The sequence below is a fragment of the Camellia sinensis genome, chromosome 15 (assembly GCF_055761805.1).
Source record: "Camellia sinensis isolate YWXY chromosome 15, ASM5576180v1, whole genome shotgun sequence".
Lineage (NCBI taxonomy): Eukaryota > Viridiplantae > Streptophyta > Magnoliopsida > Ericales > Theaceae > Camellia > Camellia sinensis.
In genome coordinates, this window is record NC_138975.1 from 126431365 (window position 1) to 126454982 (window position 23618).

General features: G+C 39.9%; 1 protein-coding gene, 1 long non-coding RNA gene and 1 pseudogene across 2 annotated transcripts; 2 read left to right on the forward strand and 1 right to left on the reverse strand.

Moving 5' to 3' along the window:
- Window positions 1-1959: 1959 nt before the first annotated feature.
- Window positions 1960-4275, forward strand: LOC145813279 (protein FAR1-RELATED SEQUENCE 5 pseudogene; annotated as a pseudogene).
- Window positions 4276-4331: 56 nt separating this feature from the next.
- On the forward strand, window positions 4332-5793 carry LOC145813280 (protein FAR1-RELATED SEQUENCE 5-like). The gene is made up of 3 exons (XM_082908564.1): window positions 4332-5378; window positions 5475-5543; window positions 5650-5793. The coding sequence occupies exons 1-3, from the start codon at window positions 4332-4334 to the stop codon at window positions 5791-5793; spliced, it is 1260 nt and encodes a 419-aa protein (XP_082764690.1).
- A 14521-nt stretch (window positions 5794-20314) lies between these two features.
- On the reverse strand, window positions 20315-23384 carry LOC145813430 (uncharacterized). The gene is made up of 2 exons (XR_014356492.1): window positions 23249-23384; window positions 20315-20864 (listed from the first exon to the last, which is right to left on the reverse strand). It is a non-coding gene; the product is annotated as an uncharacterized LOC145813430 (long non-coding RNA).
- Between the last annotated feature and the right edge of the window lie 234 nt (window positions 23385-23618).

The following is a 23618-nucleotide window of genomic DNA, read 5'->3' on the forward strand; positions in this document are numbered from 1 at the left end:
CTCTATGTCTCCATAACTTTCTTTAACCTCCAATTCATGTTCCATGTACTCCACTTTATCCTTCATCATCTTTCTACATGTGTTTAATACTTTATAACTTCTCATAACCTCTAACACTATGTTTGGGAACTTAGGAGAGAGAAAAAAAGAAAGGATTGCTTAAATTATAAGAGAAAAGAAAAGAAAAGAAATGATTGCAATTTCTCTCCTTTTTGTTTGGATAAGGAAGAAATAAAAGAAAAGAAATGATTGTGATTTCTCTCATTCTTATTTGATTAGATTTCATTAAGAGAAAAGAAAAGAAAAGAAATTATTTTATGTTATATTACCAAAACAACATTTTTATATTTTCAATCATCTTATTTCTTTTATTTTTATAGGGACAAAATTGGTATTATGAAAATAGTGGTTTATTTTCTCTCCCAATCTCTCTACTTTTGAAAAGATTGAAAATAAGGCTTATAAGATAAATGAGTTTCTCTCCATTTCTCTCAATTTCTTCCAATTTCTCTCCACTTAGGTTATCTAAACAAGTAAGAGAAATATATATCTCTCAATTTCTTTTCTTTTCTCTCAAAATCACTCAATCCAAACTTGGCGTAAATGAGTAGGAGAGTGTCACATGTCCTGAAATTATATAAATAATAACTAATAATAAAATTATTTATTTATGGTACCAACACAATCAACTAATTATTTGATGAAACTTGAAAAATTAGTGTTGGAATGCGTGGTATGAGATGAAATTTTTTATCAAATCTTTACTCAAATTTGATTTAAAAAAATGCTCTTATGGGAGATATGTATCAAAAGAGTTCTCTTATTATCATATTATGAAACTTGACAAGGAGTAATTAATAATGCTTCATTTCATTTAATGAGATTTAAAAAGATTCAAGTTTAAATAATAAGTTAAAAATATAAAAATCTTAAATACATCTAATTTAATTAATAGGTTAAAAATAAAAGTTATCAAACTCAAGACAATTACTTATTTTATTTTTGTCACAATATATACATCAACTATTACTGAAAAAAAGAGTAACTACAAAAGATGTCAAACTTTCATACATAAGATTTGAATCCCATCACAAAATAATGCTATACAATTATTAAGGGTTGTTTTAGGAAATAAGTTAAAAATTAAATTTTTAACTTTTTAAAAAAAAATATGAAAAAAATAAAAAGGCGATGCGAATGTTAAAAGTCAAAAAAAAAAAAAAAAAAACCTCACCTTTAACCTCTTCTGGAGAGAGACCTAAGTCAAGATAAATATATAATAATAAGGTAAAATAAAAAATTATTAAATTTGAAATAAATTAATACAAATTGCAAACGGGGCCATGAATATTAGTTAGCACGCCATTATTGTAACATTAATGTTTTGGTTAGAGAATTTGAGAAGAGATTTAGAAATAAAAAGAGAAAAAATAGGTGAAATATAAATAAAATATATTTATATTTTATTTAATTTCACACACTTTTTCTCTTTCCTTTATCAAATTCCTCCTAAAATTCTCCAACTAAACAAAAGAACGAAGAAAGGAAAAATTATTTCTTGACCTAAGGGAGGCATGTGGTCATATTCTTGACCAATTATAAATTATTATGTCTCTTTTTCTTTCTTAATCACTCAATATAAAATCGTAAGATTTATTTATTTTTATATTTTTTACTAATTATAACTCACTTGAAACCCGAGTTCAGATCTTCGGCCGCTCTTTCCAGCAGCACTCCCAGCAGCACTACAAAACGACGTCGTTTTGTAGTGAAAAAACGACGTCGTTTTGTTTAGTTGGTTTTTTTTTTTTTTTTCCCGAAAAATTCGAATTTCCCGCCTGATCATTTTGACTTCATCTTCGTCCCTTCGTCCCTATCTCCTCTGTTTTGCCCTAACAAACCACGCAGCTGGATAGAGAGAGAGAGAGAGAAGAGAGGCGCTGGAGAACGGAGAGAACGATGGTGGACGGAGGCGACGGTAATGGAGAGAGGTTGGCGAAGGGACACGAGTCCGGCTGTGACGCGACGATGGCGGAGGGACGCGAGTCCGGCTGTGATGCGACGATGGCGGAGGTATACATGAGTCTCTATATTTCAGTCTCTATATTTCAGTCTATATATTTCAATGATATTTCAATGATATTTCAGATCTTCGGTCTCTATATTTCAATGATATTACAAATATGTCAGTCTTTATATTTCAATGATATTTCAGTCTATATTTCAATCTCTGTATTTGTATGTATTTTGTTTGGCTGTGACGAGGTATACATGAGTTCAGATCTTCGGTCTATTTCTCTATTTCAGTCTATTTCTCTATTTCAGTCTGTATGTATTTGCAGACATTACAAATATACCAGTGCTATATACAATTTAATTTTTCAGACTAATTTTTCAGACATTACAAATATTAAATTTTCAGACTAATTTCTCTATTTCAGTCGTATCAAATCTAATTTTTCAGACATTACAAAGAGATTGAAAGAGATTGAAATAAGTATATATTATACCAGTGTATATATACAAATATACCAGTGTATAAAAGATACAAAATAAGTATAAAAGATATCACTGGTATATTTGTATCTTTTATTGAAATAAGTATATGTTATAAATGATATCTTTTATACTTACTTTGATTTGCAGACATTACAAATATACAAATATACCAGTGTATATATTAATTTTTCCCATTACCATTGCTTTGATTTTCAGACATTACAAATATACAAATATACCAATGTATATATTAATTTTTCTCTATACATTTCTCTATATTAATTTTTATATATAATTAAGGATTTATATATAATTAAGGATTTTGTGAATTCAGAAATTAGTAAATATAAAGAAGAGTGATTAGTAACTATGATTGATTTTTCAATATCATTTACAACTATGATAGTTATATATAAAAGATATCATTTATAACTATGATCTGGTCCATCATTTCAAAGAGATTTACAAAATTATAAAATAATTAATTTTTCTCTACACATTTCTCTATATTAATTTTTATATATAATTAAGGATTTATATATAATTAAGGATTTTGTGAATTCAAAAATTAGTAATTATAAAGAAGAGTGATTAGTAACTATGATTGATTTTTCAATATCATTTATAACTATGATAGTTATATATAAAAGTTATCATTTATAACTATGATCTGGTCCATCATTTCAGAGAGATTTACAAAATTATAAAATAAAACTACCTTAATAAACCACTCCCCATAACCTATAAATCGAATTGCAGGTAATCGAAGAAAATAATGTTGTTAATGAGTTGGCTAATTGTGGTTGGAAGCCAAAATTGGGCATGTCATTTGACTCTGAACAAGCTGCATATGATTTTTATAATACCTATGGCGGAAAGGTGGGCTTTAGTATTAAGAAGCTATATGCACACAAGAACAAACATACTAAGGAAATAACTTCACGGACTTTTGTATGTTACAAAGAGGGAACTCGGGGTATTGACAAGCGAGATCCACTAGTAAAATTTCCGAGACAAGAGGTGAGGTGTGGTTGTCGTGCTCGATTTAGTATCAAGTTAGATAGAAATTTAGGAAAATATGTTGCCATTGATTTTGTTGAACATCATAATCATGATCTTGTGCCTCAAGAGTGCATTCATATGTTGCCATCCCAAAGAAAAATATCTACCACCCAAGCAATTGAAGTAGAATTGGCTGCAGAATCTGGAATTCCTCTTAGGTCTGCTTATGAGCTATTTGGTAGGGAATCTGGTGGAAGAGCATCACTTGGCTTCACCAAATTGGACCAAAAAAATTACTTGAGATCGAAGAGACAAAAAGATTTGGAATATGGAGAAGCGGGTAGTGTGTTGCAATACTTTCGTAAGAAAAGTTTAGAAAATCCATCCTTTTATTATGCAGTCCAATTAGATTGTGAAGAGCAAATAAGTAACATATTTTGGGCGGATGCACAAATGATAATGGACTATGCTCAATTTGGTGATGTAGTGACCTTTGACACTACTTACAAATTAAATAATGAACATAGACCTTTTGGAACCTTTGTTGGATTTAATCATCATCGAGAAACTGTTGTATTCGGTGCAGCGTTGATGTATGATGAGACCGCCGAATCATTCACATGGTTGTTTCAGATTTTTTTGGAGGCAATGTCAAACAAAGCTCCAAAAACTATTTTCACCGATCAAGATGCTGCGATGGCTAAGGCCATTCCCATTGTCATGCCTAGTACAAACCATCGACTTTGTACATGGCATTTGATGCAAATGCTGTGAAGCATGTGAGTTCCCTCTTTCAAGATGTTGGGGTAAAGGGTGTCTTTTCAAAATTTATGCATCAAATTGATGATGAAGAAGAATTCAAAATACAATGGGACCAAATGCTTCATAGGTATGATGCACACAACAATCATTGGTTGGCGCAAACTTTTGGTGTGAAGGAGAAATGGAGATGGCCATATATTATGAATTCTTGGGCAGCTGGAATGAGTACTACTCAACTAAGTGAATCATTCAATGCATTTTTGAAGGATTATCTCAATTGTGATCATAACTTGATGGAATTTTTCAAGCATTTTGAGAGGGTGCTCTATGACAAAAAGTATAAAGAATTGGAAGCCGAGTATAATTTGTGTCAAAAATTGCCAAGGGTTGCCATTCCAACTATGATGTTAAAGCAAATGGCAGATATTTACACCAAAACAATTTTTGAGGAATTCCAAAATGAGTACGTGCAGTCCATTGAAGTGTCCATTGTAGGCACTATTCATGATGGTGAGAGTACCATATTCACAATTCAAACGGATGTAGATGGAAAAAAAGATAAGAATGTGACAATGGATAGAGATGGTTTTTTGAGTTGTAGTTGCAAGAAGTTTGAAGTGAAGGGCATAGTGTGTCAACATTGTTTAAAGGTGCTTAGAGAGATAATCAATGCAAAGGACCTTCCTGCACAATACATACTCAAACGATGGACTAAAAAAGCAAGGGCTGAAACTGTGAAAGATAGGCGTGGGTATGATGTGAAGGCTGATGTCAAACTACATCAAAGCGACCGATATAGGTCATTGATGAATATGTTTAGAGCTATAGCAAGTAGAGCCACCGAAAGTGAAGAAACTTATCATTTGTCACTTGCAAAAGCTGAAGAACTGAGTGTCATGGTTGAAGACAAATTAAGTGTGCACACTTCTGGTCAAGTGGAGATCACTGAATTCAGAAATTCCTCAGCTAACACATGCCCACAGAGTGATGAAGTAGATTGTCCAATCCAAGCCAAGGGACTGAAGAAAAGACAAGCAACTACTAAGGGAAGAAGGAGGATCAATGGCGGGATGGAAAAATATATTGCGAAGAAGAAAAGAATGCAATCTAAGCAGGTAATTAATTGAAGTTATGTCTGATTGTTATGTGTTATCAATTTTGTGTTATGTGTGTTACGAAAATAATTTATTAAATAATTTGGTTGTTTGCAGGGTGATAGTTTTTGTACTCTTGAAGGTCAATATGAGCCTCCTGTTGCCATGGGTAATATTTCTAGTCAGGTAATTTTTACTATTGTGTGCAACATTGTATTAATTTGATGGATTGATTATTCTTGCAACTAGTAGCGTTATATTGATTATTTTTGGTCTTTTGTGATGCATGTAGGATGGTTCTTTTTCTACTTATCAAGGTCAATCTCAACCTTCTTCCGACATGGGTAATCATTCGATACAGGTAATATTTAATTTAGGGTGTTTACCTTTGACATGCATACACGTTAGGGAAATTGAACCTCATACGGAATTATGAACTTTGTCTTATTTTTTGCTTTATGTTGGTTTACGTTAGGGTGTTTACACTCCACAAGGTCAATCTCGACCTCCTATTGCCATGGGTAATATTTCTAGTCAGGTAATTTTTACTATTGTGTGCAACCTTCTATTAATTTGATGGCCGAGCTTCGAGTTGGGTTTTGAGGCCCAAAACGCAGAGGACTAGGTAAAAAGGCCGTACTGAATACTCCGGCCTAGAGTGCAAGGTTACTTCGGCCCAAGGAGGTGAGTTTATTCCGGCTCAAGAAGAGATAGTTACTTCGGCCAGGGAAGAGTAAGGCTACTCCGGTCCAGAGACAACTCGGAGTTAGGCCAGTCTTAGAGTTAGTCCGGTCGCAATATGTTCTGGGAAGACCGGTTTCGGAATTAGTCCGGTCGTGACACACTCTGGTTAAGTCAGTCAGAACTTGTTACTTGGAAGTTTGATCTAAAGCACACCAAGGTTGAACAGGGGCAGCCGAAGTAATGAGTTAAAGGAGAAGACCGAGCTAAGGATAGTTCGGCCTTCTCGGTGGCTCAGCATAGCCAGTGTTATTTCGGTCATGTGGTAGTTCGGCTATGGAGAAAACCATCCCACTTGGTTTAAGCAGTGGGGGAGGGTGTAAAAGGATAAGCATTATCCTTTGGAGTATGAATCCTAGGAGGACTCTGCATGGAGAAATACAAGTCCTACCAGGATTGTGCCACGGGAAACTTATAAAAGCCCACAAGCATCACCTTGGACGAGGTAATTGAACACATTCTTTCTGAGAACTTAGAGCTTTGTCTATTTGTCAAGTTTTCTGACTTAGGCATTGGAGAGGTTTCCGGCACACACCCGCCGGCTAGCTCACGTTTGTGTTTTCAGGTGACAAAGCGACGTCGTACGGAGGAGCGTGGATTTGGTCAACAGGATTATACGAGGAGAATTATTTCCTCCCCGTACAATTGGCGCCGTCTGTGGGAATAACAGACAAGAACAAAGACCTCTTGACTAAGCTTCTCCTTTTCTCAATCAATGGCACACATTGAAGAACCACCACAGTCTGCCGTCGACGGGCTAACTCCAGACGGGGGCGCAAGGCGAGAAGGATTACCCTCTGTTCCTCCTATGGTAGATCTGGAGTCCCAACAACATAACTCCAGGAGGAGTGGCAGGGGAAGGCGGATTAACAGCCCTCGTCACTCTCAAAGTCCTGACAGGCAAAGGAGGAGAATTGATCCTCAAGCCCTGGAAGATCGCGTGAAGGAAGAAGATGAACTAATTCGGAAGATGGCGGCGGACATGGAAGCATTGAAACGCCAGATGAAGACTAAAGAGGTGGCGACAGGAGAGGGGCGCAAGCACAAAACGCCCCCTCGCCACTCAGAGAATCGTAGTAGGAATACTACACCCTCCCAAGGAGAGAGCAGAAGCCTCAGGACAGGCGACACTCACTCTTTATCTTCAAGGACTCGTCACTCCAGGTCTGAGAGGACGAGATCCGAAAGATCATACACTGAAGGAAGCACGTATTGGCCTTCACATTCACACCAAACCAGATCCAGGCAAACAGAGCTGCCCAGGTCATCCGACTTACGAACCGTGCTCGAAGAAAAAGCACGATGCAAGGATGACGCCAGGGCAAGGGATCCACACCGAGTTTCGGCCTTACAGCGGTTGGCTCCTCGGACGCATGGAAGCGTCGAGGTTGGAATGCCAATACCGCGACCGGCCTACGAACCAACGGACAAGGCATTGGCAAGACTACAGACTTCGCCATTTGTTCCAGCGATTGAAAACGCACCCCTACCATCAGGCTTCCTTCAGCCGAAATTCACTACCTATGAAGGGAAGGCGGACCCATATTCGCACCTGAGCCACTTTCGCCAAGTCATGGCTGTGTACAGGCGAAACGAGGCCTTAATGTGCATACTCTTCCCGTCGAGCCTTGGTGACTTAGGCTTAACTTGGTTCGAAAAGCTCCCAGAGGGCAGCATAGCCTCCTGGGCCCAATTGGCAGAAGCGTTCGTAACAAGGTTTCGAACAAATACTAAAACACCGGTGGAGATAGACCAGTTACTCTCCATCGACATGGGAGAAAAAGAGACCCTCAGATCTTACAACAGTCGCTACTGGGAGACATTCAACCAGATTGGAGATTGCCCCACCAATCTGGCCATTGCACAATATAAAAGAGGCCTACCAGTAGGGAATAGACTAAGGGATTCGATTACAATGACGCCACCCCTCACCATGGAGGCCCTGATGGAGAGAGTGCATCAGCACATCAGGGTAGAAGAGGATGGCGCACGTTCCAAGGCAAAATCAAGTGCGACCGCGGTACCAGAAAAGAAAACCTCAGCAAAGGTTAATACGGTGGACCGAAGTAACAAAAACGGGTGTGGCAGACGAGATAACGGAGAAGATCCAGACAAAAGATGGCTGAGAATCCGCACTGCCATAACAACGGTGTTTAAAAAACCAATATATCGGATTCTGAGCGAAATAAAAGACGAGCCATTTGTCAAGTGACCAGCCAAGCTAGGGGAAGCTCAGAAGAATTACGACGACAGATCACGGTGCACCTTCCACAAAGAAAAGGGGCACCGAACTGAGAATTGCATGCCACTAAGACAGCACTTGGAAGAATTGGTGGCAGCAGGCCACTTGGACAAATACATTGAAGGAGGAGCGCAACCGGCCCCCCAAGATCATAATGACCATCCCAACAGAATGCCAATCGACGCCCCTCCACAAGGTATCATTAATGTAATACATGGAGTCTTTGAACCTGAGCGTGTATGCGAGCTCAGGGGATCAATCAAGAAGGCAGAACACTTTAGGGAAGTATTAAGTGCCCAACCTACCATCAAGAAGGGGAGGACAGAGGCAACAAACGTCATGTCCTTTTCGGATAAGGACTTGGAACGAATTTACTGCCCCCATAATGACGCCCTGGTTGTCACACTCCGAGTCAAGGATTTTGACGTCAAGCGGATTCTGATTGACCAGGGTAGTTCATGTGAGATCATGTATTACGACACATTCAAGCAACTAAAGCTGCAAGACAAAGACTTGGCGCCTGCAGTTTCTCCCCTGATTGGATTCAACTCCATGCCAGAGTGGCCAGTCGGCAAAATAATCCTACCAGTCAGAGTAGGGAGTGTAACAAAACAAGTGGAATTCTGGGTATTGAAGGTCCCCTCCACGTACAACATAATCCTGGGCAGAACATGGCTGCATGCCATGCGTTCGGTTGCGTCATCATACCATCAGGTAATGAGGTTCCCTAACGACACTGGCATTATTGAAGAAGTTTATGGCGATCAGATCATGTCAAAACAATGCTTCGCCACAGCGAATGGAAGCCGAGCTGCCAAAGGATACGTTCATTCGGTGGAAGAACCAGAAAGTAATGAACTATTCGCGGACGTCGGCAAAGAGGCTAATCAGAAAGCGATGGAGGACTTGGTGGAGGTGAAGATAGATGAGAAGAACCCGGATAAGTTCTTCTTGCTTGGCTCATCGTTATCCAGCGCTGAGAGGTTAGAGGTCTTGGAATTCTTGACCTCTAATATCGAAGTGTTTGCCTGGACGCCATACGATATGCCAGGTATTGATCCAAACTTTATCAGTCACCAACTCAATGTCCACCCATCCGCCAGACCAGTCATTCAACGCACACGCAGATCGGCACTCCACCACGCCGAAATAGTGGCAGAAGAGGTAGGCAACCTGCTGGAGGCAGGAGCAATAAGAGAGGTACACTACCCAAGATGGATCTCCAACACGGTGGTAGTGCCAAAAAAGAATGGTAAATGGCGTGTCTGCGTCGACTACAAAACGGTCAACAAGGCGTGCCCAAAAGATAGCTTTCCTCTACCAAGGATAGATCAACTGGTGGACTTAACGGCGGGACATAACCGACTTAGCTTTCTAGATGCATACAGAGGCTACCACCAGATCGCCATGCATGAACCAGACCAGGAGGTCACATCCTTCACAACACCAAGGGGGTTATATTGCTACAAGGTCATGCCCTTTGGCCTAAAGAACGCAGGGGCGACATTCCAAAGGATGGTCACCAAGATGTTTGAACCATTGTTAGGCAGAACAATGGAGGCTTACATCGACGACATGGTGGTCAAAAGCAAGGATGAGAATGACCACCTTAAAGATCTAGGCGAGATGTTCCAGATCCTGAAAAAACACAAGCTGCGCCTCAACGCATCCAAATGCGCATTCGGAGTTGGATCGGGCAAATTCTTGGGCTTCCTGGTGACCAACCGAGGTATAGAAGCAGACCCCTCTCAGATTAAAGCGATCCAGGAGTTGGAGAGACCAAACTCAGTCAAAGAAGTGCAGCATCTCACTGGTATGGCGGCTGCACTCAACCGGTTCATAAGCAGGTCGTCAGACAGACTACGACCATTCTTCCAAGCTTTAAAGGCCAAGTTTGAGTGGGACGAGGAATGTGACCGAGCTCTGGAAAGCTTGAAGGAGTACATGTCTTCCCCACCACTACTTGTTACTCCAGTACCTGGTGAAGAACTCTTTTTGTACCTGGCAGTCTCTCAGCACGCAGTCAGCGCAGTGCTGGTTCGAGCAGAAGGAATACAACACTTACCCATCTTTTATGTCAGCAAGACATTATTGGGAGCCGAAACAAGGTACTTGCCCTTGGAGAAACTCGCTTTAGCATTAATGATGGCATCCAGAAAATTGGCGCACTACTTTCACGCCCACACCATAGTCGTCCTCACAGCCTTTCCACTTAAAGCTCTATTTGAAAGGGCGAACTTTAGTGGGCGAATTTTGAAGTGGGCAGTAGAGTTGGGACAATTCGACATCAAGTTCCAACCCAAGACCGCAATAAAAGCCCAATCTTTGGCAGACTTTGTCGCAGAGTTTACTCCTGGGAGTCATCATATCTGCCCAGTCGACCTAACTGACACAACCGAACTAGGGACGGAAGTTGACGCCGGAATAGCGCAACCCCTAGTAGAAGGTAGTCAATCAAGCACCAAGGCAGACCACACTAAGGACAACAAGAAGGAAACAAATAAAGACCCACCAACAGTTCAAACAGAGGACGAAGGACAGATAGCCAACATGGACCTTGAAGAAAACATCATTCTAGACCTCACGGCATCATCTGATCCTTCCACTTGCTGGAAACTATTCGTTGGAGAGATGTGGAAGCTCTTCGTGGATGGAGCATCCAACCGACATGGGGCAGGGCTTGGCGTTGTCCTCATCTCTCCAGACGGCCTGGTTATAGAGCAAGCAATCAACCTTGGCTTCCCAGCATCCAACAATGAAGCGGAGTATGAGGCGCTTCTCGCAGGACTCAAGTCAGCACACTTCATGAAAGCAGCCGAACTAATGGTATACAGTGACTCTCTGCTGGTGGTAAACCAAATTTCTGGCGAATACGAAGCAAAGGACGACAGAATGGCCAAGTACCAAGAATTAGTCAGAACAGAGATCAAGAAGTTTGAGGTGGTAAGGATAGAACAAATTGGCAGGGAGGAAAACTGCCGAGCGGACGAACTAGCAGGCCTGGCCTCAATGGCAGACACATCAATCCCTCATCCATTACTCATCGACTTCTTACCAAGACCAAGCATAGAAGACCCCGAAGCAGAACAAGTATGTTGCACAGAATTAGGCCCTTCTTGGATGGATCCCATCATCCTGTTCCTGAAAGACGGCATCCTACCAGAAGAGAAAAAAGAAGCCAACAGAATAAGGGCAAAGTCGCAGCGATTTTGGCTATCTCCGTCTTTGGCATTATACAAGAAGTCATTCTCTGGGCCTTACCTCAAGTGCGTTCATCCCAGCAAAATAGAAGCATTCCTGTTCGAAATACACGAAGGGGTATGTGGAAGTCATCAAGGGGGAAGGTCGCTCGCTTACAGGGCTATTTCGCAAGGATATTGGTGGCCATATATGCAAGCAGACTCAGAGAAATATGTGAAGAAGTGTGAAAAATGCTAGAAATTCGCGCACCAAATACATCAACCAGCAAGAGAACTCCTACCCTTAACTAGCCCATGGCCTTTCGCAATGTGGGGCTTGGACATAGTAGGACCACTTCCAACAGCACCCGGGGGCAGAAAATTCTTTCTCGCAGCAACAGACTACTTCACAAAGTGGGTGGAAGCAGAAGCATTGGCGTCAATCAAAGAAAAAGATGTGAAGAGGTTTGTCTGGCAGAATATTATCACTCGGTTTGGCATACCAAAGGCACTGATCTCAGACAATGGAACTCAGTTCGACGGCAGGATCTTCAGGACCTTTTGTGAAGAATACAAGATAGAGTTCTACAATTCCACACCGGCATATCCTCAAGCAAATGGGCAGGCTGAAGCATCAAATAAAGTCGTCTTGGATGGACTAAAGAAAAGGCTAGAGAAAGCAAAAGGCAAGTGGGCAGATGAACTTCCTCACGTTTTATGGGCTTACCGCACCACGCCTCGGCGATCAACTGGAGAAACACCATTCTCCTTAGCCTATGGAATGGAAGCAGTGATCCCACTAGAAGTTGGCCTCCCCACAATTCGAAGCGAAAATTTTGATTCAGACTTAAATGGAGAAGCCATAGCCTTAGAACTCAACCTTGCAGAAGAAAGAAGAGAACGAGCGCTAGTCCACATCGCCTCATACCAACGAGAGTTAATCAGAAAATATAGCAAAAAGGTGCATCCAAGACAATTCAAGATTGGGGATTGGGTACTACGCAAAGTGATGGGAAATACCTTGATCCCAGGCGACGGCAAGTTGGGCCCAAATTGGGAAGGTCCTTATAAGGTGGTTGGGTTAGCAGGCAAAGGGGCATACCACCTAGAAGACAAGGATGGCAAGGCAATCCCTAGGCCATGGAATACGACCAATCTCAAGTTATTTTACTTTTAGCTTTTCTTTTTTCAAACATATGTAATTTTCTTTTCCTTCAATAAAATGAGCAATTCTTTCTAGCACAAATTATTCTTCGTAAAAGTTAGCTTTAAAGACTAGATATATTGCAAGCATTCTATTCTGAGTTAGCTGGAAAAACTAACTCAGAGGTTGGCTGGATTAAACCAACACCCTTCCTAAGCCCAGGATAAGGATCCAGGCTGCAGGACATTTGGTCGGAATAACCAAATACTATAAGTTAGCTGAAAAAACTAACTTCAACGGTTGGCTGGAATAAACCAACACTTGTTACTCTTCAGCCGAAGTAAGTGCAAGGCTGAAGAGTGGTTGGCTGGAATAAACCAACTCCTGTTACTCTTCAGCCGAAGTAAGTGCAAGGCTGAATAGTGGTTGGCTGGAATAAACCAACTCCTGTTACTCTTCAGTCGAAATAAGTGTAAGGCTGAAGAGTGGTTGGCTGGAATAAACCAACACTTGTTACTCTTCAGCCGAAGTAAGTGCAAGGCTGAAGAGTGGTTGGCTGGAATAAACCAACTCCTGTTACTCTTCAGCCGAAGTAAGTGTAAGGCTGAAGAGTGGTTGGCTGGAATAAACCAACTCCTGTTACTCTTCAGCCGAAGTAAGTGCAAGGCTGAAGAGTGGTTGGCTGGAATAAACCAACACTTGTTACTCTTCAGCCGAAGTAAGTGCAAGGCTGAAGAGTGGTTGGCTGAAATAAACCAACACTTGTTACTCTTCAGCCGAAGTAAGTGCAAGGCTGAAGAGTGGTTGGCTGGAATAAGCCAACACTTGTTACTCTTCAGCCGAAGTAAGTGCAAGGCTGAAGAGTGGTTGGCTGAAATAAACCAACACTTGTTACTCTTCAGCCGAAGTAAGTGCAAGGCTGAAGAGTGGTTGGCTGGAATAAGCCAACACTTGTTACTCTTCAGCCGAAGTAAGTGCAAGGCTGAAGAGTGGTTGACTGGAATAAATAAAACTCTTGTTACTCTTCAGCCGAAGTAACCAAACACTGTACTCCTCAGCCGAAGTAAGTATATCGGCTAAGGAGTGGTTGGCTGGCGAGCATAGTATAGAAACCAAAACCGAAATAACAGTTGAAGTAAGTGAAGACATTACAAAGCACAGGCATACATATCACGACCGGAATATGAGTTGCGTAAAATTTTCATTCAGAGAAGTCATTACAAGGGGGCTTAGTTCGGTTACAAAGAAAACAAAAAGTACAAAATCAAGCAAAAAGATCTTCGATTTCGGCGTCAAAGGCAGCATCGGCGTCGACCTGAAGACCGGTTTCGGGCGCGAGGACGTTCTCAGGCGGAAGAGTGGTTTCGGCCGGAACCACGGTTTCACTTGGTCGATCAGCAGTTAGATCTTCCACCATGGGCTCCGACCGAACTACCTGGTCCACATTCACAACCGGGGTATCCTCAGTGGCAGAGTCTTCATCTGAGCCTGAGTCCTCAAGGAATTGCTGCTGCATCGTATTGGCGTATTCCAGCAGGGAGCTCGGTATAAAGTAGGCTGGAGGGTTGAAAACCTCGGTCTGAGGATCATGACCGAGCTTCTCAACGGCTCCCCTCCAGCCGCACTTAAAGAAAAGATCCTTGGCAGCATTGCATTGTTGGGCGTAAGCATCCTCTGCCCTCTTGAAGCCCTGCTTGTCAGCCTCTTTTACCTTCTCCTTTATTTCGGCGTCCTTCTTTCTTTCAAGTTTCAACAACTCGCGCAAGTACTTGTCCTTCAGAACTATGGCAGTCTTTTGTTTTTCAGCTTCGGCCGAACTAACCATTCCGGTCAGTCGGCCGACCTCACCTCGGAGTTCGGCCAGTTCCTTTCTGGCTTCTTCCAGTTCGGCCGATTTCGCCTCTGCCTCGGCCGCTGCTTGCCTAGTCACTTTCCTCAGCTCCAGTACTTTCCTGTGGGTGATTTGGTTTTTCTGAATAGCCTGACAAAGCAGCAACTTCCCTTTAGCCGAAGTAAAAGTTAAAAAGAAACAGAAAAATAAACAGAAAAGCGACCGAAGTTACTGACCAGAATCATGGATTTGGTAGCAGACCGGATGGACTTCAGCTCGGTGTTTAACTGTTTTTGGTGATGTTCCATGTCTTTGGGCAGACACACGCTCTTGGCCAGGTTGATGGCCAACGGGTGGTCTTTCTCAGCAACGACCGAGTCTGTGTCTAGAATGTCTCGGTCGTTAAAGGTTAGTTTCGGTGCCCAGCAGCCGATGGTTCGGTCGGAAGACTCCGGTTGGGGGCTCGGTGGTAAGCTTGGCTGAATAGCAGGTTCGTCATCAATCAAAACTCGTTCGGTTTCGGCAGTTCGGGCACGTTTGGTTCGGCGGGAAGAGGATGGCTGTTGGGAAGGGAGGGCGACAACAGCAGGCTGCGATTGACTGGGAGGCGTTACTTCGGGCCTCGTTGTTTCGGTGAGAAGGGCCCTAACTCTGCTCCTTTTCGCCATCTCTTCTTCCGCGGTTAGAGGGACAAGTCTTATTTCGGGCAGAGTTGGGTCCGGTTCAGGTGCTTCTTCAAGAAGGAAGTCAGTCACCCTTGCTTTTCGGCGACCGCTGTAGCGATAGGTCGGCTCAAAATTTAGAAGCTTGGCCCAACCTCTTTCTTTAATCCGAAATGCGGCTCGCAAAACTCCGAGGTTGGGATAGCTATACAAGGAATGGAGATGGGCGAAATCTGCAAAAAAGAGAAGTGTTAGTTCGGCTAATAGACTAAACAACCGAGATAACATACAAAGCAGAAGACCGAAGTAAAATTACCAGGCTCTCCCATTTTCCAATTTATAGGTCGGCCAGGAATTTGGGCTTGAAAATCCTCAAAATTCCCAGAGACCCAGAAGAAGTCATCATCATTAAGGTCTTTGTCCGGTGTGTGCTTAATTATCTTCTCTCGGCGGCGGTGAATCCTAAGGTAATAGACCCACCCAGCATTCTTCGAGCCGATGGAATACTGATGGAATATTTCGGCAAGGCCAAGATTTAGTCCGGTCTGGTGATTTAATGCGGCTATTCCCATTATAATACGGTATGTATTGGTGGACAGTTGGGTGGGGCATAACCTAGTCTGTCTAAGAAATTCGCAGATTAGCGGTTGGACAGGAAACCGTAGTCCGGTTTCTATTATGGATTGAAGGGTAAAAGGGACGAAGCCTTCATTGTCCCAGGGAGTAGCATCTTTTTCGGCCAACGTCAGATGGACATCGTCAGGAATTTGGTAATCTTCCCTAAATTCGGCCATGCCACCAGGGGTCTCAACTAGATATCTATACTTACCCATCTGGTGAATAAATTACTTATAATTTATATCGGTACAAAAATATTGGCTCAGTAGCTCGGTTGAGCACACGCAGGAGTGCCTGGGCAACCTAAGTCTGCAAGGTAGAAAACAAAGGGGTTAAGCACAGATCGTTGGACCGCGCTACAAATTATAAGCAAGATATACAAATCCGACTTCGGCTCAGTGGGCTGGTTCTACCTCGGTTCATCAAGTTTGTTAGCTCGGTTTTTAGCAGATTAGACCGGCTTATCGTCTAGGGGCAGCTTTCCGAGTTCGGTCTAAGAAACTGAGAAAGCTGGTTTAGCCCCAAGGCCTAAATCAGTTGTGGTATGAATAGGGTTACTTCGGTTGAACCTCTAGGGGCGGCTTTCTAAGTTCGGGTTAAGAACCAAGAAAGCCGGCTTGGCCCCAAACGCTTAGTTCGGTTGATAACCAAGGTTCTTAGTTTGCTATATTCAGAACTTGGTGATCTTATTTCGGCTAAAGCGGGTTAGGCTCTGGTAACCCCTTTGATCTTATTTCGGCTAAAGTCCTAGTTCGGTCATTAAATACAGTGATCTACCTGTTTTGGGCAAACAGGATCTAGTTTGGTTGCTAGGTGATTTTGGATCTAAGAGTGGTTTTCTACGCAATAGTTCATAAACGCATGGAGTTCTATTGGTTTCTTCATAAAAGTACAAAAGCAAAGCAGACAAATGAAGAAAAACGTTTGCAGAAAGCATACAAAACAAAAACAGATGGAAAAACAAATAGAAAAGGCGAGAAGGGTAGGCTTACTTACCAGATTGGAGAAGAAGAAGCTGAAGATGGAGCAGTAGCAGCAATGGAGGCACGAACACAGTAAGCGCAAAGCTCAAAAACTCAGGAAACAGAGGAGAAGAGAAAATGAAGAATGGAAGGTGAAGTAATTCGAGAAAGAGTAAAAAGGTTGTTTTGTGAAAGAAGGGAGAGAAAAAGGCGGCAAAAAGAAGCGGGAACAGTACAAAAATTCTGAAGGACGGCGTGACAGTTGGCCACAGCTTATCAGAGTTTGCCACGTGTCACTGGAATGGGAAGCGTTACAGTCGCTGTGATTGAAGAGACGTTTTGACCGGACATAGTGATACCCGAGGTAAACTTAGTTCGGCTGGAAAGGCTAAAGGGTTTTTAGCTCGGCTGTAAAAGCGTAACAAACTCTAGCTCGGCCAGAAGGCTGGTAATCCCAATCATGTTGCACAGATGGAATTAAGGGGCAATTGAGAGGGTAATTTTTGGGAAAAATTGGGCCGAGCTTCGAGTTGGGTTTTGAGGCCCAAAACGCAGAGGACTAGGTAAAAAGGCCGTACTGAATACTCCGGCCTAGAGTGCAAGGTTACTTCGGCCCAAGGAGGTGAGTTTATTCCGGCTCAAGAAGAGATAGTTACTTCGGCCAGGGAAGAGTAAGGCTACTCCGGTCCAGAGACAACTCGGAGTTAGGCCAGTCTTAGAGTTAGTCCGGTCGCAGTATGTTCTGGGAAGACCGGTTTCGGAATTAGTCCGGTCGTGACACACTCTGGTTAAGTCAGTCAGAACTTGTTACTTGGAAGTTTGATCTAAAGCACACCAAGGTTGAACAGGGGCAGCCGAAGTAATGAGTTAAAGGAGAAGACCGAGCTAAGGATAGTTCGGCCTTCTCGGTGGCTCAGCATAGCCAGTGTTATTTCGGTCATGTGGTAGTTCGGCTATGGAGAAAACCATCCCACTTGGTTTAAGCAGTGGGGGAGGGTGTAAAAGGATAAGCATTATCCTTTGGAGTATGAATCCTAGGAGGACTCTGCATGGAGAAATACAAGTCCTACCAGGATTGTGCCACGGGAAACTTATAAAAGCCCACAAGCATCACCTTGGACGAGGTAATTGAACACATTCTTTCTGAGAACTTAGAGCTTTGTCTATTTGTCAAGTTTTCTGACTTAGGCATCGGAGAGGTTTCCGGCACACACCCGCCGGCTAGCTCACGTTTGTGTTTTCAGGTGACAAAGCGATGTCGTACGGAGGAGCGTGGATTTGGTCAACAGGATTATACGAGGAGAATTATTTCCTCCCCGTACAGGTAATATTTCTAGTCAGGTAATTTTTACTATTGTGTGCAACCTTCTATTAATTTGATGGATTGATTATTCTTGCAACTAGTAGCGTTATATTGATTATTTTTGGTCTTTTGTGATGCACGTAGGATGGTTCTTTTTGTACTTATCAAGGTCAATCTCAACCTTCTTCCGACATGGGTAATCATTCGATACAGGTAATATGTAATTTAGGGTGTTTACCGTTGACATGCATAGACGTTAGGGAAATTGAACCTCATACGGAATTATGAACTTTGTCTTATTCTTTGCTTTATGTTGGTTTACTTTAGGGTGTTTACACTCCACAAAGTCAATCTCGACCTCCTTTTGCCATGGGTAGTAATTATGTTGAGGTAATATCACATATTGTTTGTTTTTTAACATGAAAATGTATTATGAATTTTTTTTTAAAATGCATTGTCTTATTCTTTGCTTTATGTTGGTTTACTTTAGGGTGTTTACACTCCACAAGGTCAATCTCGACCCCCTTTTGCCATGGGTCGTAGTAATTACGTTCAGGTAATATTTCATATTGTATGTTTTTTAAAATTAAAATACATTTTTATTTTTTTTGACGGACATTCTTCTTTTATTTGTGTTGGTTTACTTTAGGGTCATGGTCGCGAATCCCAATGTCAACTTTCTTTTGCCATGTGTCATACTAATTATGCCAAGGTAATATTTCATATTGTATGTTTTGTAAAATGAAAATACATTATTACTATTTTTCATTTCATACTTTATTTTTTTACGTTGGTTTACTTTAGGGTGATGGTCGTGCAACCTATATTTCTCAACCTCAATCCCAATCTCGACCTCAATCCCAATCTTAACCTTCATTTGCCATGGGTCGTACAAGTGTACATCATGTCATGTATCCTACATATGATGTGAGTTGTAATTGGTTACATACTTTACATTGAAAATGTAGTATAGATTCTAAAAAAAGTTTAATACATGTATCACTATTTCAGGGAAATAACACGCCTCAGTCAATGCCGCCTGATTCAATGCCTTTACTGTATCCCACTCTGACATCGTTTCAGAAATTGCTTCGAGATAGTACTGCAGTCCAACTGTCACAAGCCTCACATAGTCCTGCTGACAGTCGTGTGGATGGACATCCCTGGAAGGCTTGCACTGAACGATGATGTTATTATATTTGTGGATTTGGGTGTATTTTTTTTTATGTTCGGTGGGATTTGGATATTTTTGATGGACAATTTTTTGTATGTATTTGTAATGTTTTGTGGGTTTTGTATAATTTTTATGGATATATTTTTTATGTATTTGTAATGTTTTGTGGGATTTGTATAATTTTTATGGATATATTTTTTATGTATTTGTAATGTTTTGTGGGATTTGTATAATTTTTATGGATATATTTTTTCTGTATTTGTAATGTTTAGTGGGATTTGAATTTTTTTATGGACATTTTTTATTACACCCAAGAAGGGGTGAGAGTTTAGTATTAACGTATTCATGTTTGGTGGGATTTGAATGTTTGCTTACATTTTTTATTACATCCAAGAACGATGATGTTTTTTTACATCACATGATAAATTCTTCATTAATACGGTCAGAATCCTTTATTTGATTCATAGTTTACTTTGTTTTTCCATTCAATTTTTTGTACTGGTTGGACTGTCCACTTAATTGTGGTAATCTTCATGTTATGGTTTCCATTATAATTCTTCAAACGCCATTTTTCACATTTGTTTAAAAATGTAATTTCTAGAATTGTTTAGTTTACATTCTTAAAAAAAAAAATGGGTGTTTTGTTCACGAGTAATTTGAAAGCATTTTATGCATGTTATGAAAGTGCACAGCTTTAAACTTTGCATGCCATATGATACCAATTCTCACAATTGGGCTATTGAAAATAAGAATGGAGATGTATAATGCTTTAGTTTGGATGACATCATTAAAAACTAAAATCAATGTTTCTATGTCAATTTGAATTTTAAAATTTCCTGTTTTGATTACACCCTGTAATGTAATGGACAGGTTGAACTTATTTCCAGTTATTTACTGTTTTGAGTACACCCTGTAATGTAATGGACATGTTTGATTTTATTTCCTGTTTTGATTACACCCTGTAATGGAGAAAATACACTTATTCCCTATTTTCATTACACCCTGTAACGGACAGGTTGAACAGAATCATAACCATACAAAGTGCACAACATAACCATACAAATTGATTACACAGATTAAACAGCTCTGCTAGACAAAATGAACAAAACAACCAAGTGCCATTACATAACCATATAACCATACAAAATTAACAAGTCCAGTTAACCATACAAAGATATAGTTTACCTAACCACATAACCATACAACCTGCCACTAGCAGCCATGGGTTGCAAAGATTACAAAAATATTACATTTTTATAACTAACACGATCCCAATTATAAGCAAGATACACAACCCATAAATACGACTCGAATTTTGATTTATGTCTGTTTCCAACTTAAGCATCTTCGCCCTCATAAATTGCAGTTCTTCGCTTTGAAATCAAAGTTGTTCATTCATAAGTCGAAGTTGTTGTTCGGTGACAGTTGACATATTTTCCATTTGCACTACTCCTTCACGTCTACCTTGTGAATTTGTAGGCAAGCACCATCCCATAAAATCGCCGCAATTTTTACAACAATAAAATAATTTGTTTCTGTTTTGTTCCGTCTCCGAAATTTGAATAGTTGCTTTCTTATGACATTTAGGGCAATTTCTATTGTTGAACGTCAACTGATCTGAGGTACCTCCGTTAACAGTTGAACTTGACATCTGCAAAATTATGCACACAATTCATAGTAAAGTTATATACACATTCAACTTCAATCATATCATTCCTACATACACCTACTTTTCAATCTTTTGGTTTTTGCTTCTTTTTTTTAAAAAAAAAAAAAAAAACTCTTACGTTGCCCTAAACAGGAAGGTTATTAAAAAAACTTTTAGGTTGCCCTAAAAAACTTTTAAAGTTATGTATGCCAAACATACTTATAAATTAAAAAAAGAAAGAAGTTATGTATGTCAAACATATTGTTGAATGATTGTGAACTTGTGATATCTCAGTTTGTAATCTAAATCCTTAAACTGGCATTCTTCTACACACATATATAAACACAAACCTTGGTATTTAAATTTTGATACTTTCATATTCCAACATTTTCAACATACCTCTCTGTCTTTCTCAAGAATAGAAAATCATGGCTGCTCTACTTAATAAACCTATGCTTTTGTTTTTTTCGTTCGCGGCTAGTTTATGGTTGTGTTGTCATTTCTCTGAGGCTGCACTCCCGCGTTTCCATCACCCCTTGAAAACCGATGGCTCCCTTAGCTTTTTGGTGGTCGGAGATTGGGGACGTAAAGGCCTTTTCAACCAATCTAAAGTTGCTTCTCAGGTCTTTCATTTTTCTTCCCTTAATTATTAATCATCAAATTTTTTTTTTTCAAAATAAAAATATTGGATTTTTGAAATGAGCTATATATGTTTACTTCAGAATTTTCGGGAGTTATTTAATTTAATACCTTTGATAAACACTTGAATGGTATAAATGGACTGATTGTTTTGTTTGGTGATCATACATAATATTGCCAAAGATGGCATATTTGAATTGAATCTTCCCTTTTGCAAAAAAATAAAATTAGTATCAATCTACTAAGGGCCATGTCTACTAGTATAGCCCAAAATTTGCTCGACTCGCATGAAGGGAATGCTTTAAATGAGTGAGGATTAGTTGGGATTATACCTAATTAAATATCCAATTATCAAAATAAATAAATAAATATATATATTTTTGGCCCCATATCAAGTGTAAGTTCTTCACGTCGATAAAGTTTTTTTTTTTATTTCATGATAGTTTGACTAATCTTTTGTTGTTGTTGTGTGAATAAAAAAAAAGTAAAATAAAATTAGTGTTATTATAGTCTAAAAATTAGATTCATTATAAACTTAATGATGTAACAATCTATTAGAATATTTAAAGCAACTCTTTCTCTCATATCTTGTCTAATTATTAATCAATAATCTCATTTAAATATCATTTGATTTAAAAAGTGAACTTGTATATTATTTTTTTAAAAAAGTAATCAATAAAAAATACATAGTTCTATGTGGCAAAATGATAGCCATATTGGGAATGGACATATAAGAGTGAGCCGTATTCGGTGACTTCTTTAATGACGATAGACTTCCATATATGAGACCATCTTGAATGGTAGTTTGGAAAATGGCTCCTATGTAATTATAATGTGATTCACTTCAATGTACTTGTTTACTATTGTATGTTACAAATCGCATCATTTTCTTCAATATGTGATATCCTACCAATGTGAATGCAACAATGCTTTGGTTTTTTCCACTATTGTAGGATAGGACTACCAGGTTTGGGTTTGGTGACTTTGAGAATAACATAAATTTATTAAAAATTTAAAAACTACTTGAATTTGAGAATTTAGAACAAAGTGGTGCATTTGCAATGTCTACAGGTTATAGGAGCATACTTTGACAAACTTGGGTCAAATTCATTTGCAGTTTACTCAATTACAGTGACAGATGCAGATGAAAAATGATTATCATACTACTTTATTTTCTAGTTATCTATTCTCTAATAGAAAGAAATCTATGTTCAACTGAAATATGTTCTGAGAAATAAGAATTTGTTTCTCAAACTCTGTTCATCAAACTCTGTTCTTAAATATGCAGATGCAGATGAAATAGATTTTGTTCTTAAATATGTTAAGAAATATGAGCATGGAATTCTGTTTCTCAAACTCTGTTCATCAACCATTGTCCGAATGGAATCTATGAAACATTGTCCTATTTCTCAAACTCTGTTCATCAACCATTGTCCTATTTCTCAAACTCTGTTTTATTTCAACATATTTAAGAACAGAATCTATGGAATCTATGTCCATCAACCATTGTCCGAATCTATGTTCATCAACCAAAAAGAGTATGGGCAAAAAAATCTATGGAAAATCTATGGAAAATCGAGTTTTATTTCAACATATTTAAGAACAGAATCTATGGAATCTATGTTCATCAACCATTGTCCGAATCTATGTTCATCAACCAAAAAGAGTATGGGCAAAAAAATCTATGGAAAATCTATGGAAAATCAAAAGGGAAAAATCGAAAAGAATGGAAAGGGAGACAAACGAACCTCGTTCTTCCAGATCGTCCAGATCTTCTCCTCTCCTTCGTGTCGTCCTGTATCGTCGCCTCACTCTTCCAGATCGTCCAGCTCTTCTCCTCTCCTTCGTGTCCTCTGTCTAGGGTTCAAAAATGGAAAGGGGAAAGGTGAATAAGAAGAAAAGAAAGGAAAAAAATATATATATATACAAAACGGCCTCACTCTTCCAGATCGTCCAGCTCTTCTCCTCTCCTTCGTGTCTCCTTCGTGTCCTCTGTCTAGGGTTCAAAAATGGAAAGGGAAAAGGTGAATACGAAGAAAAGAAAGGAAAAAAAATATATATATATATATATATATACAAAACGGCGTCGTTTTGTAGTGCTGCTGGGAGTGCCGCTGG